The 16,285-nt window shown below is 52.3% G+C and overlaps 1 protein-coding gene across 7 annotated transcripts in view; it reads left to right on the forward strand.

Moving 5' to 3' along the window:
• The window catches only part of AKT2 (AKT serine/threonine kinase 2), a 50,522-nt gene that overhangs the window by 15,943 nt on the left and 18,294 nt on the right, over positions 1-16,285 (forward strand). For 3 of the 7 annotated variants that reach the window (XM_072777648.1, XM_072777647.1, XM_072777667.1), the window contains exons 2-4: positions 5,399-5,528; positions 12,061-12,189; positions 13,883-13,998. In XM_072777648.1, coding sequence (XP_072633749.1) covers positions 5,483-5,528; positions 12,061-12,189; positions 13,883-13,998 — 291 coding nt within the window. In that variant the 5' untranslated portion in view covers positions 5,399-5,482. Of the gene's footprint in view, positions 1-2,169; positions 2,300-4,469; positions 4,774-5,398; positions 5,529-12,060; positions 12,190-13,882; positions 13,999-16,285 lie in introns of those variants that run through there. The other 4 variants (XM_072777650.1, XM_072777655.1, XM_072777662.1 and 1 more) reach the window with 4 other exon arrangements.

Genomic DNA, 16,285 nt, shown 5'->3' on the forward strand with positions numbered 1-16,285 from the left:
CTTCTGTGCGAGCTAAATGTCCCTTCCCCTCACTGCAGCCCATTCCCCATGCTGTGGGGCTGAGAGTGTGTGCCCGCCCTCTCCTGGGGTGAATGGCCCTTCTCTAGTGGGATCCTTGTAGAGATGGAAGATCTACAGTCACAGAGGGTAGGGCATCACTTGCCTGTGGCCACACAGCCAGGAAGCCAGCAGAGCCTGGGGTTGAAATTCAGGTCCCCTGGACCCCTGATTCTTCCTCCTTACATTGGTGACCTGGCCGTCTTGAGGGGAAAATCTAGGCAGACTGGCCCTGGGGTGGGTGAGCCTAAGAGGCCTGATTTCGGCTCCCTAACATTCTGTGAGCTCTCAAACCCCAGTTCTTTTTTTTCTTTTTTTTCTTTTTTAATAGTTCTGTTGTCATACAGTACAGAAAACAGTATTTTTTTAAAGATTTTATTTATTTGAGAGCATGCATGAACGGGGAGGGGCAGAGGCAGAGGGAGAAGCAGACTTCCCTCTGAGCAGGGAGCCCAGCGCTGGCTCTATCCCAGGATCCTGGCATTGTGACCTGAGCCAAAGGCAGACAGCAGGCATGTAAACAAGTGAGCCACTCAGGTGCCCCCAGAAAAATATATTAAAGCCATCTCAGGGACGCCTGGTGGCTCAATGGTTGAGCATCTCCCTTCATCTCAGGGCATGATCCTGGGGTCTGGGATCAAGTCCCACATCCGGCTCCCTGCATGGAGCCTGCTTCTCCCTCTGCCTGTGTCTCTGCCTCTCTGTGTGTCTCTCATGAATAATAAATCAATCTTTTTTTAAAAATTTTTTTAAAAATATATTTTTTAATTTATTTGCGGGGGTGGGAGGGCGGGCGAGAGAGAGAGGCCGAGACACAGGCAGAGGGAGAAGCAGGCCCCATGCAGGGAGCCTGACACGGGACTCGATCCTGGGTCTCCAGGATCCCGCCCTGGGCCAAAGGCGGCACTAAACCACTGAGCCACCCGGGCTGCCCTAAATAAATCAATCTTAAAAAATAAAACCATCTTGTGTGGTGCAGTGTAACAAAGAGCTATAGAGCAGAGCCCTGTGTAACCACAACAGAACACACCAGCTCCCAGAAATCCCCCCTCCATTGCTCCTAAAGCTGCCCACTCTTCCGACTTCTGCAAATCTGTTTCCTTGATGTTGTGCACAGTTTTATAAGCGAGAAAGTACCCCTAAACACATAGTGTGGTGTTGCCTGTTCCGAACTTAACTATGACTGGACCCACACTTGATGTAGTGTTGTGTGTCTGGCTTCTTTGATTTCATGGTACCCCTCTTACAGTTTGTCCCTGTAGTCTGTCAGTAGTTGGTGGAGTAACGTTCTGCTGTATGAATATATCTGTTTTATCCGTTCTCCTGTGGGTAGACACTCGGTCTGTTTCCAGTTTGGGGGTCACTATGAGTATTGCTGCTGTGAACATTCTAGCATATGTCCTTTGATAAACGAACATGCTCTTTTCTGTTGGAGGTGGTGTGTGTGTGTGTGTGTGTGTGTGTGTGTGTGTGTAATTACTGGTTTGTGGCGTGTGGGTGCATATTGACTTTTAATTTTTATTGCCAAGCAATATTCCATGGTGGTTGAACCATTTTAGACTTCACCAGTATTCCTTTGTATCTTTGTCAACATTTGGTGCTGTCAGTTTTTAAAATTTCAGCCATCCTGGTGGATGATTTTAATTTGCATTTCCCCCTAAATAATGGGATTGTGTGTGTTCCTTGGTAGCGTGGGTACCCTCTCTTGCAAAGTGCCCTTGCTCTTTTCACCATGCCTCCCAGGGGGCTCACCTCAAGCCTACAAGCTGCAGCTCTGGCCCAGGCCCTCAGCTCACTCTGGCCTGGACACTTCAGGAAAGCAGCGTGTGGGGATGGGGCCAACCGGGCCCTCCCCACCCTGGGGTGTGCTGCCTGCAGGCCGGCGGCCAGGGCAGGCCCCTGCGTGCTGACACCTGGCTTCCAGAGGCTGTTCTCTGTCCTCCCGCCTGGTTGTCCTCCAGCGGCAGCTCCCCAGGGAGCAGGCCATCCTCTTGGCTTTGGTGCATGGTATTTCATCACCTCAGGACGGCGTCACAGACACCTCAGCCCAGGCGCCACCCTCAGCGGGAGGACGGGGCGGGATTCAGGCGGGGCAAGGGGGATCTTCCAGTTCCTCCCCCTGCCCTCACTCAAGCTGCGCTGGTGCTGGCGTCTTAGCTGCCGAAATGAGAATGTAAAAAGTGGCCCCGAGGTGCCGAGCAGTGGTCAGGGCTTCCGCCACTCCCCAGCTGGGAGACCCAAGGTAAATGGCTTCCGCCCTCCCTAGGGCATGGTCACTGCCCCTCTGGTTGGGTGGCTGGGATCATTCAGGAGAGACTCCACGAGGGCACCGGCACCCTACTCTCTCAAGGCCACCCAGCTGGCAGTGGCTCGCGGACTCTGCAACCCTGGCCGCTCTTGGCCACACCTGGCTGCCTTTGCTTCTTTCTGATCACGGCAGCAGCTTACGTGTTTGAGTGTTCACCCACGTGTTCGGGTGTTCCCCGGGGGGCAGGCCAGGCCGGAGGCTGAGCCTCTGCACACAGTGGGTGCTTCAGTGCTGCTTACTATCCCAAGACAAGCAGAATCTCGGCCGCAGGGCTGGGGATGGGAGGGGAGAGCCAAGATTGGACACCAGGCCCCGGTCCTGTCCTTCCATGTCCACCTTTCCTTTGATTTGCGTTCTCCATCCTGGTTCTTTAGAATTTCTGAACTGAGCTGGTACCAGGGAAAGCGCAGCATCAGCCCCTGTCAGGGAAGACTTCTCGAACTTCCCACCACCACCTCACACCAGGCCTTAAGTGTTCTTCCTGCCTGCCTCTCCTGGCTCCTTAGCCACACTGGCCCCTTGGTAGTTCTTCAAGATCTACAAGTACTTCCTGCCCCAGTGGCTTTGCACGTGCTCTTCCCCTGTCTGAAATTCTTTTCCCTACATGGCAGCATGGCTCCCTCCCTCCTCACATGTTCCCCATACCACAGCACCTCCCCACCACCTGACATTGTTACACGTGTACTTGAGCCTTGTCTGCCTCCTCCACCGGGATGTGAGCTCCGTGACGGCAGGGGCTGTGTCTTCCTGATGATTCATCTCTGGTACCCGGTACATTGTCTGGACCTTAGGGACACACTCAAAGGAGATTGGTGGAGTGAACAGACTCTGGAATTGTTTCCGTGGCTGTCTGGTCCTGGGTTGGGGAGACTTGGGTTCATTCATTATGTACTCGGCAGAGATCCAGGTGCTGTGCTGGTCCACTAAATTAGCACTTAATGGGTGGTGGGAGAATGGGCTGAGGAGGTGCACAGAGAACACCCAGGCAGCCCTAGTTCAGAAAGGCTTCCTGGAGGCAGCTTTGGTTCAGCTGAGACCTCGAGTAGAGACCGGAGGTACCAGGGATGGAGGCCAGAAGGATGGACCTGAGAGACAGGAGGGGGCGGTGAGGAGGAGGGGCCGGAGACGTAGGTAGTACCAGGTGTAATAATTATTGTCACAGTCATTAAGGTTCAATAGAGAACTTTCTAGGTGACATTAGGCTTGTGGTGGAAAGGACTTTGTTCTGTGTCTGAGCACACTGAGGAACCCTGGAAAGGTTTTTAACTTGGGGGGACAGGGCCAGATTTAAGATTTAGATGGAGTAATTGCTTTGAGAGCAGAGACTCAGAGCCTGGGGAGAAGGCCAGGGCAGTTGGGAGAGGCGTCAGGAAGCAGGTGGATGGACATTGGGGACTGCTGAGCTGAGCAGGGGCAGGAGGCAGCTGGAGTGAAGGTCAGCAGAGGCCGGGTCCTGAAGGGCCTTGAATCCCAAGCAAGGGAGCTTGGCTCTTTCCCGAGGCCAGCGGGAAGCCACGGGAGGGTTTTGAGTGGGGGAAGGACTGGGTCAGGTTCGAGGGGGTCTGGCTGGCGAACAGGGACGGATGGAAGGGGGTGGGGGACCGCAGATGGAGAGGACAGCCCTGGACCCCTGCCAATGAGCGGGCTGGGGAGGGCAGGAGGCGGGGCGTGGGGTGGGGCAGGTGCAGAGACTGGTCACATTAGAGGTGGACGCGCAGGCTGGTGGAGTATTCAGGCTCGAGGGTCTGTGGTCCTGGGGGTTCCACCCGTGGAGCCTGAGCCCCCAAGTGCTGGTCATCCCTGCTGAAGGAGGGCACCCCTGTGTTGCTCCTGGCCCTGCCTTTGCAGCTCAGAATCCAGAACGTGATTTCTCACCCCGCTGTTTACTTCCCTGTCACTGTCCATCTTGTCTTTCCTTTCGCTTCCTCCCACTTACCTCCCTTCCCTGCCTGGGTCTGGGCAGCCTGCCACCGTCACATGCCAGGCAGTAGTGTGTCCGGCTCACCCGCTCCCCTGGGGCATGAGAGAAAGCCGATGCTCGCGGTGTCCCCAGAGCCAGCTGCTGCTTCTCTGGGGGCCACCGTAGCTCCTGACCTGCTGTCCGCAAATAACCCCAGGCCAGGAAAGGCGAAAGGCGCCTTGGGCTCCATGGCCCCTTTCCAGGCCTGTGGCTCCAGGTAGGGGCCCAGCGCGCAGCTGCCTCCCGCCCTTCTCCCTTCCACCCTGGGAACCTGAGACGAAGCAGTGGCCTCGGCGTCTGTCAGTCTGTCAGCTGCTGGTCCCTGAGGACGGAAGTGGAGGTCTTAGGGAAGGGACCACGGCCTTGGTTGGACCCCCGGGACTGGCTCCTAAGCCCCAGACAAGTGCATATGCAGTAGGCTGCTGTCTTGTTCAAGATCCTGAGTGTCGTGAGTGTCAGACTCTCCTTCCCTCAGTCATCTGGTGGGGGCAAAGAGGGGACTGAAGCTGAGGGAGTGAAGGGTGACTTGACGCAAGGGGTGGCAGGCACTTGGTTTGCTGAGGGTGGTGGGTTGGGGGTGTGGAGAGTGTATGTGGGGGGGAGGGAGAGGGGGAGGTGGGCAGGTGCTGGTGGCTTTGAGCACTCCCTCAGGTGCCCAGGGCTGTCTGATTCATCCCAAGTTACCTCAGTGTGGGGGCCTGGGAGTGACATAGGGGGTGGAGCCACAGCTCCCTTTCCTCCAGCCCAGTGTGGCCTGAAGGTGGGTGGAAGGGCTGCCTCTGCTCAGTGAGACCTGCGTGAGCCAGAGAGCTCTGTCCCTCCGGAGTGAGGCTCTGAGGACAGGGTAACCACCCCCTTCCCAACCCCCAGACCCCATTTGGAGTCCCTGAGGACAAGGCCACATCTTCCTCCTCGGACTGGGCTGAGTGGGCGGTGCTCCCTGTGCTCACTGACTCCACCCTGTGCAGCGCCAGCAGAGCCACTAGAGGGGCCAGAGAGCCTGGCCTTCCCGAGGGAAGGGGCCGAGGCGGGGTCCCCCCTGCATTCTGATGAGCTCCTTTCTTATCTTACAGACTGTGCTCTGTCCACCGCGCCTCCTGCATGTCCTGCTGCCCTGGGCTGTCCCAAGCTAGGTGACAGCGTGTCACGCTGCCACCATGAACGAGGTGTCTGTCATCAAAGAAGGCTGGCTCCATAAGCGTGGTAAGGGGCTACGTTTGTCCCTGGATTGTGTATCTCCCTTCCTGCCTTGGCTTTCCTCCTGGCAGATGGTGTCGGGGAGGCAGAGGTATGGGGTTTTACAGCCAGAGGCACCAGCGTGCTGAGCCCTACCTGGCCGCCTCAGGCCAATAGCTCCTTAAAAGCCCGTTTCGTTTCGTGGACTCCTTCAGCAGCAGCCTGGGGAGCTGCAACCTGCCTGGGGCCGAGTCTCCAGGCCGAGTCTTGAGTCTGCCTCTGCATTCATGGCTTGGTCATAGCCCCACTTTATGGATGAAGAAGCTGAGGCTCAGGGATGGGAAGTCACGTAGTGAGGTAATACTCAACATTCATTCATTCCGTCAATACTCACTGAGTGTGTGTGGTGTGCTGGGCTGTCCTGGGGTCCCAGGTTCTTGGGACATGTGGTGCCCTCGTGGAGTTCACATTCCTGTGGGGGCTGGGGTCAGTGAACAGAGAAGCAGACATAACAATGTCAGGTGATGAGGAGTACTGTTGTGAGCAGTAGGGACTGAGGGCGAGCCTCTGAGGAAGGGATAATGATGGAGGCCCAGAGGAGGCAAGGGAAGGAGACACACACTTAGCTAGGCAAGGCTGTCCTAGGGAACAGGACAGCAGGGACGAAGACAAGAGTGTGCCTGGTGGAGTTGGCCAGGGTGGCTGCCGTGGAGAGAGCGAGGGCGAGCTGGAAGTGGCATCCAGCCATGCTGGGCCCTTGGCTTTAGTTGACCTGCAGGCTATCTGAGCCCTGGGCGTCGGGAGCCATGGCATGGCCCGTGTGCTAGTGCTAGTAGTCAACTGAGGCCCAGAGAAATGAAGTCCTTGACAGCAGCTTTGCCTACGCTATCAGAGCCCAGGCCTCCTGTCCCCAGAAGCGTGGTGCTCACTGGCTTTGCCACTTCCTCTTGGTGACTGTGAGCAAGCTATGTCACCTCTCTGAGCCTTGGTTTCACATCGGTAAAATGGGCTAACAACCCAGGCCTCCCACTCAGTTCTACGAGGGCAGAGGTTTTATCTGGCTTATTTATTGTGGTGACCCCAGGGCCTAGGAAAGTTCTTGGCATGCAGTTGGTGCTCCATAACTGATTGTTGAATGAACGACTGAGATTGTGTGGGGGTGCTGAGTGTGTTAGGGTGTGCCAGGGTCTCAGGCTCCTGAGTCTCCCCCGGCTAGTGGCTCACTGGGCTGGGCTGTAAGGAGTTCTGGAGGTGGCCAGAGAACTGTAGCTGGGGTGGGAGCTTGTGTCTGGTCTAGGGCTGCTGATAGCATTAAATAGGTCTCAGCGCCTCTTAGGCCTTCAATGCCTCTATTCATGCTGCAGGGGGCCAGATGAGCTGCTGTTGGGATGGCTTATCTGGACATACCCACTTTGGTTTTGCACTGTTCACACACACATGCTCAGTGCTCCTGGGTCTCCCATTGTCTGCCATTCATTTCTTTTTTTTTAAAAGTAAGCTCTAGGCCCAACGTGGGGCTTGAAGTCACGACCCCACGATCAAGAGTCACACCCTCTACACAGAGCCAGCCTGGTGCCTCCCCCATGACCCACCATTCCGAGCAGAGGTGGGCAAGAGAAGGTGGGCACCTGTGCCATCTCACCCCAGCTGTGATGGCTAAAATAACAGAGCCTCAGTTTACCATGTGTCCGTTCTGTGCTGGACAAAGGGCTCTGCTGTAGGCAAGTCCAGTTTTGTTGCGTTTCCATATCTGTCCTGTGAGGTGGGCACCGTCTTATAAGCAAGGAAGCTGAGGCTCAGCAGGAAGACTGCCTTACTGCCAAGTTTCAGCAAAGACTTATCCTCTGCCTCCCAAACCAGTGCTCTCAAGGCCTGGCCCACAGGCTACCTCTTGTTGAGCAGGGTCTGCTCAAGGAGCAGGCAAAGTGAGAGAACAACTCTTGGAATCACTCATACCATGTGTTTCTCCCCTTTCTGACACAGTCTCAGCACACCCCTTGCCAGGTCCCCTCCAGGCCAGCCCCCATCTGCCAGGACTGAGGCAGACAGTGTAGTGGTCAAGGGCATGGACTCTGGATGGAACAAACCTGAGTTCCAAGCCCAGCTATCCTAGTTCCCCCTGAGCCTTGGACAAGTAAGGAGTCTCTGGGAGCCTCTCTGGGCCTCAGTTTTTTCATCTGTAAAATGGTATTATTGTGAGGATGTTTTTCCTTTCCTTTCAGGTTTCTTTTCTTTTCTTTTCCCCCCTTATTACCAACACATAAAACACCACAGGTGAGTGTCTGGATCATAAACTCACTCCAAAACCAATGTCCAGATCAAGAAGTAGAACAAGACCATCCCTGGAAGCCCTCTGCCCTGCCCTTTCCACACAGGAACACTCACCTAACATCTGGTAGCCTTAGGTGTGTTTTTTCTGTTTTATTGTTTTGTTTTGCTCTTTAAAATGAAGGTGAAATTTCTGTAACACAAAAGACCATTTTATGGTGTACAGTTCAGTAGCCCTTAGTACATTCACGATGTTGTGTAACCTCTACCTCTATCTAGTTCTGACACATTCTCATCATTAAGCAGTCACTCCCTATGCCCCCCTCCTCCAGCCCCCGGCAGCCATCAATTTTTGTTTTCTGTGTCTAAGGATTTACTTGTTCTGGGCATTTCATAAAAATGAAATGCCATTTGTGTCCAGCTCCCTTTCACTTACCATAATGTCTTTGAGGTTCATCCATATTGTAGCATGGATGAGATTACTTCTTTCCTTCTTATGGCCATTAATGTAACTTTCCATTGTATGAAAATACCACATTTTGTTGATCTATACATTGGTGGCAGACATTTGGGTTATTTCTACCTTTTGGCTATTGTGAATAGAGCTGCTACAAACATTTGTGTACAAGCCTTTGAACACTTGTTTTCAGTTCTTTTGGGTACGAATCTGGGAGTAGAATTGCTGGATCATAGGTTTTATATTTATAATCTGTATTTATACAGGTTATATAAATTGGGTCATGGGCAGCCCAGGTGGCTCAGCGGTTTAGCGCTGCCTTCAGCCCAAGGTGTGATCCTGGAGACCTGGGATCGAGTTCCACATCAGGCTCCCTGCATGGAGCCTGCTTCTCCCTCTGCCTGTGTCTCTGCCTCTCTCTCTGTGTCTCTCATGAATAAATAAATAAAGTCTTTAAAAAATAAAAATAAACTGGGTCATGTATTCCATAATCATAATCACATGCAATTTGTGTGATTATATATGTTTTTATGTCTGTATGTATCAGGGTTGTATATTCTGTATTTATGATCTATAGTGTATTCTGTATTTAAATTTTGGAGGAAGCACCAGACTTTTCACAGAACTGCAGCATTTTACATTCCCATTAACAGTGCACAAGGGTTTCATTTCTCCTATATCCTCACCAGCATTGTTCTGTTTTTGTTTTCTTTCTCTATTATTATTTTGCTTATTTTTAAAGTTTTTTAGAGGAGGGAAGGACAGAGGGACAGGGAGAGAGAGAATCTTAAATAGGCTCCATGCCTAGGACAGAGCCCAACACAGGGCTCCATCTCACAACCTGAGATCATGACTTTAGCTGAAATCAAGAGTCAGATGCTTGGGACACCTGGGTGGCTCAGTGTTTGAGCGTCTGCCTTTGGCTCAGGGCGTGATCCTAGAGTCCCGGGATCAAGTACCATATTGGGCTTCCTGCATGGAGCCTGCTCTCCCTCTGCCTATGTGTCTGCCTCTCTCTCTGTGTCTCTCATGAATAAATAAATAAATAAAATCTTAAAAAAAAAAAAGAAAAGTCAGATGCTTAACTGACTGAGCCACCCAGGCGTCCCTTTTCTTTTCTCTCTCTTTTAAATTACAATCCTTCTAGTGGGTGTGAGGTAGCAGCTCATTATTGCTTTTCACTTGCATTTTCCCAGTACCTAATGATGTTGAGCATTTTTTCATGGCCATTTTTACATCTTTAGAGCAATGTCTGTTCAAGCCCTTTGTTCATTTTTTAATTGAGCTATTTATTAAAAGCAGTATTTTGTAGTTTTTAGTGTGTACATCTTTTAACTCCTTGTGCTACTGTTTTTTTTTTTTTAATTTTTATTTATTTATGATAGTCACAGAGAGAGAGAGAGGCAGAGACACAGGCAGAGGGAGAAGCAGGCTCCATGCACCGGGAGCCCGACGTGGGATTCGATCCCGGGTCTCCAGGATCAGGCCCTGGGCCAAAGGCAGGCGCCAAACCGCTGCGCCACCCAGGGATCCCTCCTTGTGCTACTGTAAATGGAAATTTTTAAAATTTCCTTTTTGGATTGTTCATTGCTAATGTACAGAAACAACAACTGGTTTTGTGTGTTGATCTTGCCACATTTATTAGCTCTTGTCATTACTTTATGGATTCCTTGTGATTTTTTATATATAGGATCATGTTATCTGCAAATATAGATAGTTTTGCTTTTTCTTTTTCAAGTTTGGTGCCTTTTATCTCTCTTTCTTTTTCTTTTTCTCTGGCTAGAACTTCTGGTGCAGCCAGAAGTGTTTAATAGCAGTGGTGAAAGCAGTAAACATCTTGGTTTTTCCCTGATATTAACAAGAAAGTTGTCAGTCTTTCAGCATTGAATGATGTTAGCTCTGGGTTTTCCTAAATGCCCTTTATCATGTGGAGGAAATTCTCTTCTATTCTCAGCTTGCTGAGTATTTTTTATCATGAAGGGATGTTGGATTTTGTCAAATAGTTTTCTGCTGATGATCATGTGAATTTTTCCCTCTTTTGTTCTATTAATGTGTATTATGTTGACTGGTTTTCATATATTGAACCACCTTTGCATTCCTGGGATCAAACCCTCTTGGTCATGTCGTATAATCCTTCCTTTGTGCTATTGGATTTGGGATTTTGCTGGCTCTTGAACTTTATGTACATTGAGTCGTGTAATATCGACATTGGAAAGCATTGAATAAGTTAAGTCCTTAAAAGATACTTAGGGCAATTCCTGACACAGAGTACCACTAGAGTGTCACCTAATCATTGTCATCAGTTAATGGAGATCCCCATGAGAAGAGACAAAGACTCAGAGAAGTGAAGTGACTTATTGGAGGCCACACAGCACACCGAGCTGAGAGCCCACCCTGCCATCCTGTCTCCCATGTGCCAAATGAACAAGGGCCCTAGCACAGCCTTTTATTGCTTGCCTCCTTGCATAGTGGGCTGATAAGAAGCATTTATTGAGCACCTGTGGTGTGTTGGGCCCTAAGCTGGGTGTCTTATGGTTTCCATCTCATGTTTTTTAACAGCATGAACTAGAATTCACACACCATACAATTTGGCCATTTATTTATTTTTATTTCAAGATTTTATCCCTTTATTTGCGAGAGAGAGAGAGAGAGAGAGAGAGTGAGAGAGAGCATGAGACAGGGGAGGGTCAGAGGCAGAAGCTAACTCCCCGCTCAGCAGGGAGCCCAGCATGGGGCTGTATCCCAGGACCCTGGTGGGATCATGACGTGAGCCAAAGGCAGACAGCCACCCAGGCACCCCCAATTCAGCCACTTAAAATATATGGTTCAGTGGCTTTTGGTGTAGTCAGAGTTGTGGGCCCCCTACTGCAGTCAATTTAAAGCATTTTAACTCTCCTGGAAGGGAAGCTGCCCTCCCCCTTGGCCATTGCCCTCCAACCTCCCCCTTGGGTTCCCCCACCCCCTCCCAGTCCTGGGCAGCCACTAATCTGCTTTTCACCTATAGATTTGCCTGCTTTGGACATTTTATACAAATGGAATTATAATTTGTGGTCCCTCGTGAGAAGCATTTTTCACTTAGCATAAGCTGCAGCATGCAGTGATAATTTCTTCATGTGACTGAATAATATTCTATTGTATGTTTATGCCTTGTTTTGTCTCTTCATTAGTTGATGGACTTTGAGTTTCCCCTTTTTACAATTACGAATAATATTGCTGTGGACATTTACACATGAGTTTTTCTGTAGGTCTGTTTCACCATCTTGTTTTAATCCTTAGCAGCCCTCTGAGGAGTGGGTCCTTGCAGTATGGACATGTGTACGTGGGGTGCTGGGATATTCACGGTTTGAACAAATGGAAGCAATGAAGGGGCACTCAGAGGGCGCAGCAGCAGTTACACTCTGCCTGGCACAGTGTTTTGACATTTGATCCACCTGCACGGCTGTCCTGGTGAATACCAGCCCGTGGGATTTGGCCTTACAGGGCCACAGGGCATGTGTATTTGGAAGCCTGGGCCTCCCCTGGGACCGGGCCACGCGCTGGCAAGGACAGCCGGGATGGCTTGCCGCTGGCCGCACGCTGAGGCAGCTGGTGCCCTGGGGCGCTGCGGCAGGCGCCTTCCTGCCAGGCCTGACCTCTGGATCACTGGGGCCCAGCCCAGTGCCCAGCCTGCGTCAGCAGGGGCTGCCTGGAGGTTTTCTCTAGGAGAGGTACTCTCCTCTCTGCCCTCTCGTCAACCCTCCTCCCACCCAGGCACCCTTTGTGAGGTGCTATCACACAGAGCTGCCCACCTTCACCTCTCCCCCCCCCCCCCCCCCCCCCCCCGCCACTGTTCAGGTGAATACATCAAGACCTGGAGGCCCCGGTACTTCCTGTTGAAGAGTGACGGCTCCTTTATTGGATACAAGGAGCGGCCTGACGCCCCTGACCAGACCCTGCCCCCCCTGAACAACTTCTCTGTCGCAGGTGCGTCTCGGGACATGCCACGCCAGAGTTCAGGTGCTCAGGGAACCGCTGGCAGGTCCAGGGGCACATGGGGTTGGCCTTTCTCAGGCATGGGCCTCTCTGGGGCCTGCCTGCCCTCGGATCCATCTCCCCCCCTTCCCACCTGCCCCACCTTTGTGTCAGCTGAGCCTGGGGTGGGAAGGCTGAACTGGTGGCCAGTGGGGAGCAGGAAGAAGGGAGAAGCCAGGCATTTCCCCAGCCCCTCGCCCCAGGCAGTACTGCCTCTGCGGTTCTGAATCTGCTGGCCAGGCCCCATGGTTCTGGTTGGTGTCAGGTGCCTGCTGTCCTTCACTCTGGTAACAGCCCACTTCTCTGTCCCTCTAACCTAGAGACAGTGTGGCCTCCCGCTCAGCTGATGGCAGAGCTAACTTCACATCCTCTGTCCCCTGTGGTACCCCAAGTGGTGCCTTCCAGCTGGACTCTGGCCAGTGAAAGCTTACCAGCCCCCAGTCCCTTGCCTGGGCCTTACAGAACCACAGTCCTGCCGCTGACTCCCTGCTTCCTTCCTGCTCTGGCACCTGAATCGATCTCCACATCCTCATTGTCCTACTTCCTAAGAGGCAGCTAGCTCCTCAGTCCAGACCATCACCCTCTCCCACCCAGCTCCCTGCTCCTGCTTCTTACCCAACAGCACCCGAGGCCACTCCCACCCATGACTCTGAATCCAGCTCCAGTCCCCTCTCTGTCCTGCTTAAAGCCTTGTCTTGGTCACTTTCTCTGTGTTGTGGTGACCCCAATGTGGCTGTGCCCCACACCAGCTTCTCACTTGAACTTCAGCCTATCCTGAGCAGCTATTTGTGCATATCTCCTTGAGTGTCCTCCAATCCTGCTTCCCCACCCTGTCGCAAACTGGCCTCAACTCCTCTCCCCAGCCTCTCCTACTGTCTCTCTTCCAGGGAGGGCTGTGTTGCCCACTGGTGCTCAGGCCAGAGGCCTGGGCCCTGTCCTAGTGGCCTTTACCTCTCCTGTGGCCTGTCTCCCTGTCTACCCTCCTCTCCCCATGGCCCACCACACTGTGGTGTGGCCCCAGCCTTCTCCTTGGGCCCCTGGCCTCCCTTCTCTCTCACTGTCTCTGGCAGCCAGAAGGATCTGTCTAAATCTCTTCGTGTCTTTTCCCTATTGAAAACTTTCTGTGGCTCCCTGTTGTCCTCAAGACAAAGTCCAGGTTCCTCACCACACACCCTGGATCCTGCAGTCCAAGCCCTGTCCACCTCCAGCCTGCCCTTCTCTTCTCCCCTTCTTACATCTAGAGCAGAATCCACCATTCCGTTGCTGTGCTGGACTCTGTTGCACTTCTGGGCTTCTGTATGTGATGCACCCTTCTGTAGGCTGACTACATTCTGTTGTCCGTGAGGGCTCAGTGCAGAGACGCCGCTTCCTCTGGGATGCCCCCTGAACTCTGGGCTAGGTTGGCTGCCCCCTGGGCTTCCCCCTTCACAAGCCTGACCACTGGGCTGTCATCATCTGGTGGTCTGGCCCCCTCCCCAACACACTCTGGACCTTGAGCCCCACAGAGACAAGGCCAGGGCTGACTCAGTCACTAACGTATCACCACACCATCTGGAGTGCAGGAGGTGGCTCAGGCCTTGTGGGCTGCAGGCTGGCAGGGCTGTGTCCTCACTCTCCTGGCTCTGTCCTCTCTCTTTGTCTACAGAATGCCAGCTGATGAAGACTGAGAGGCCACGGCCCAACACCTTTGTCATACGCTGCCTGCAGTGGACCACTGTCATCGAGAGGACCTTCCACGTAGACTCTCCAGATGAGAGGCGAGTTGCAGCCTCTGTGTGGCCGCCCTTTGAGAGTAGCCAGGACAGAGTCCCCTGGGCCCCTGCCTAGGAGTTTCCTGTCTGAGCTCTGCTGAGAGCTGGAAAGAGCAGGGGTTCTTAGTCTACAGACTTTCTTCTGTGTTCTTAGACTGGAGGGTGCACTGGAATCATGGGGAGAGTTTAATGGTATGAAGCTTTGGGCCCACTTCAGGCCCTCCCATTGTCTGCAAATCTGTGGGGGGTCAGGGAGCTGCATTTTTAATGACTATAGCCACTGATTTTGAAGCGGATGGTTAAAACAATTGGTTTAGTCATTGGAAGAGATGATACAGATTTACCTGGTTCAAAAATCAAACAGTGTCAGGAGGTGTCTGTCACATACAGCCCCTTGCTGACCGTTCATCTGTGTCTTGGAGAGCTTCATGGGTGGACGAGCTCATTCAGATAGACTTTTGCACTCTGCTCCCCTGGCTGGTTCTTTTTACACAAAAGGTAGTATTGTACACAGACTTCTGAACTCTCCTTTTTACTTTCTTGGTCTTGGGGAATCTTTCTGCTTCAGCCTACAGAGAGCCACCTCCGCCGTGCTGGCTCTGGTTTTGTCTTCAGCAGCTGCGCATCTGTGTCCCCAGATTTACTTAGCAGTTCTTTACGAATGATGATTGGGGTTGTTTCTGGGCAGTGGCTCATTACAGGTGGGGCCACGGTGAAGTACCTGAATGCTTACCTCGTTGGACATACGTACAGGTGAATCTATAAGGGGAATTCTTAGACATGGGACTTCTGGGTCACAGGGAACATGCACTGGTGATTTTGAGAAGTGTTTCTCTTCGGTGATGTCTGAATGTCCTTGCAGCCTTGTGTTTTCAAACCTTTGGATTTTTACCAGTTTGATCGGTGAGAAGTGGCACCTGAAGGTAGTTTTCACTGGTCGTTTTGTCTTTATGGGGGAGTTCGAGCATCCTCCCCAACGTTCAAGGTCACATGAGTTTCCTGTTCCGAACTGTTTGTTCGTAACCTTTGCTTATTTTTCAGTTGAGTAGTTGGTCTTTTTCTTGAAAGCTCTTTCTGTATGAGGGAGCTTAGACCTTTGTAATGAGTAGCAAGTATCTTTTTCCCCACTTTGTCCCTTTGGACCTCACTTTGAGAAACACTCCTTTGGCTTGGCTGGGGGTGGGGATGAGGATTCAGCTGACGCTGTGGAGAATCCAGGAAAACAGTGCCACCCACGAGAACCTTCTGCCATGATAGAAATATTGAATACCTGTGGTATCTGAGAGGGGGGCCAGTAGCCACAGGTGCTTTGGAAATGTGAAATGTGGCTAGACTGTAAAATGGAATTTTTGTCTTTGTTTAATCAGCTTAAACGTAAGTAGCCATAAATAGCTGGTGGCTCCCCCCTCGGACAGTGCATATCCGGAGGACACACAAAATGATATTGTGTGTTTCCACAATCTGTACTGTAATTGTCATTGTGTGGCTTCCCAAAGTTAAATTATGCCTGCCCTGCATAGCAGAACTACCTACCATCTCAGGCCAGCTGAGGGGTTACTCCATTGAAAGCTGGGGACAGAAGAAACCATGGGCTGCCAGTAAAAACAAATGGAGACCAGTAGGTGCATAGGGCCTGGGTGTTGGCCGAGGTGACTCCAGAAAAAGGGACTAGCTTGTGTTCAGGCCCAGAGGTGAGACAGGATGTCATCTCAGGAACCACAGAGAGTTCTGTGTCAGTAAAGAATCATGGGCCAGGGGCCTTGGGAGAGGGCAAGGGGAGGCCTTGAAGCCGGTGAGTTCAGCCAGGTCGTGGACTCCAGAGGGAGATCCCTCCAGGGCTCCTCACTCATGAATCAGTTGGGGTTTGTCACAAGATCTCTCAGAGATTCAGGGAGCTGATAAACAGGAAACCCTTGATTCAGCAGTACGTGGCACACCATTCACAAGCCTGGAGAAGGAGCAGTGGGGAGTGGGTAAAGTGTTGTAGGCAAGAGCCCCACTCTGCTTTGCATTTTAGTGAGATTCTGGGCTCTTCAGCAAGGGAAAGAATCCTTTACCAGGACTGTAGGGGGTGGACAGTCTCCACCTTGCTCCTTTTCTTAGCATTTGCTCCTGCTGGAAAGAAATCTGCTGGAGCTGCTCTGAGGCCAGACCCCGCCCTCCCCCCATTCCTGACCTTAGCCCTGGGGGAGGTGAGAGCTAGCAAGAGGGAGGGTGCCCACTCCCACTGACCTCACCGGCCTGCCCCACACAGGCCTGAGCCTGGGGAGAGGTGGGGCGCGGGGTAGGGGTGTTGT

The sequence above is a fragment of the Canis lupus genome, chromosome 1, assembly GCF_048164855.1.
Source record: "Canis lupus baileyi chromosome 1, mCanLup2.hap1, whole genome shotgun sequence".
Taxonomy (NCBI): domain Eukaryota; kingdom Metazoa; phylum Chordata; class Mammalia; order Carnivora; family Canidae; genus Canis; species Canis lupus.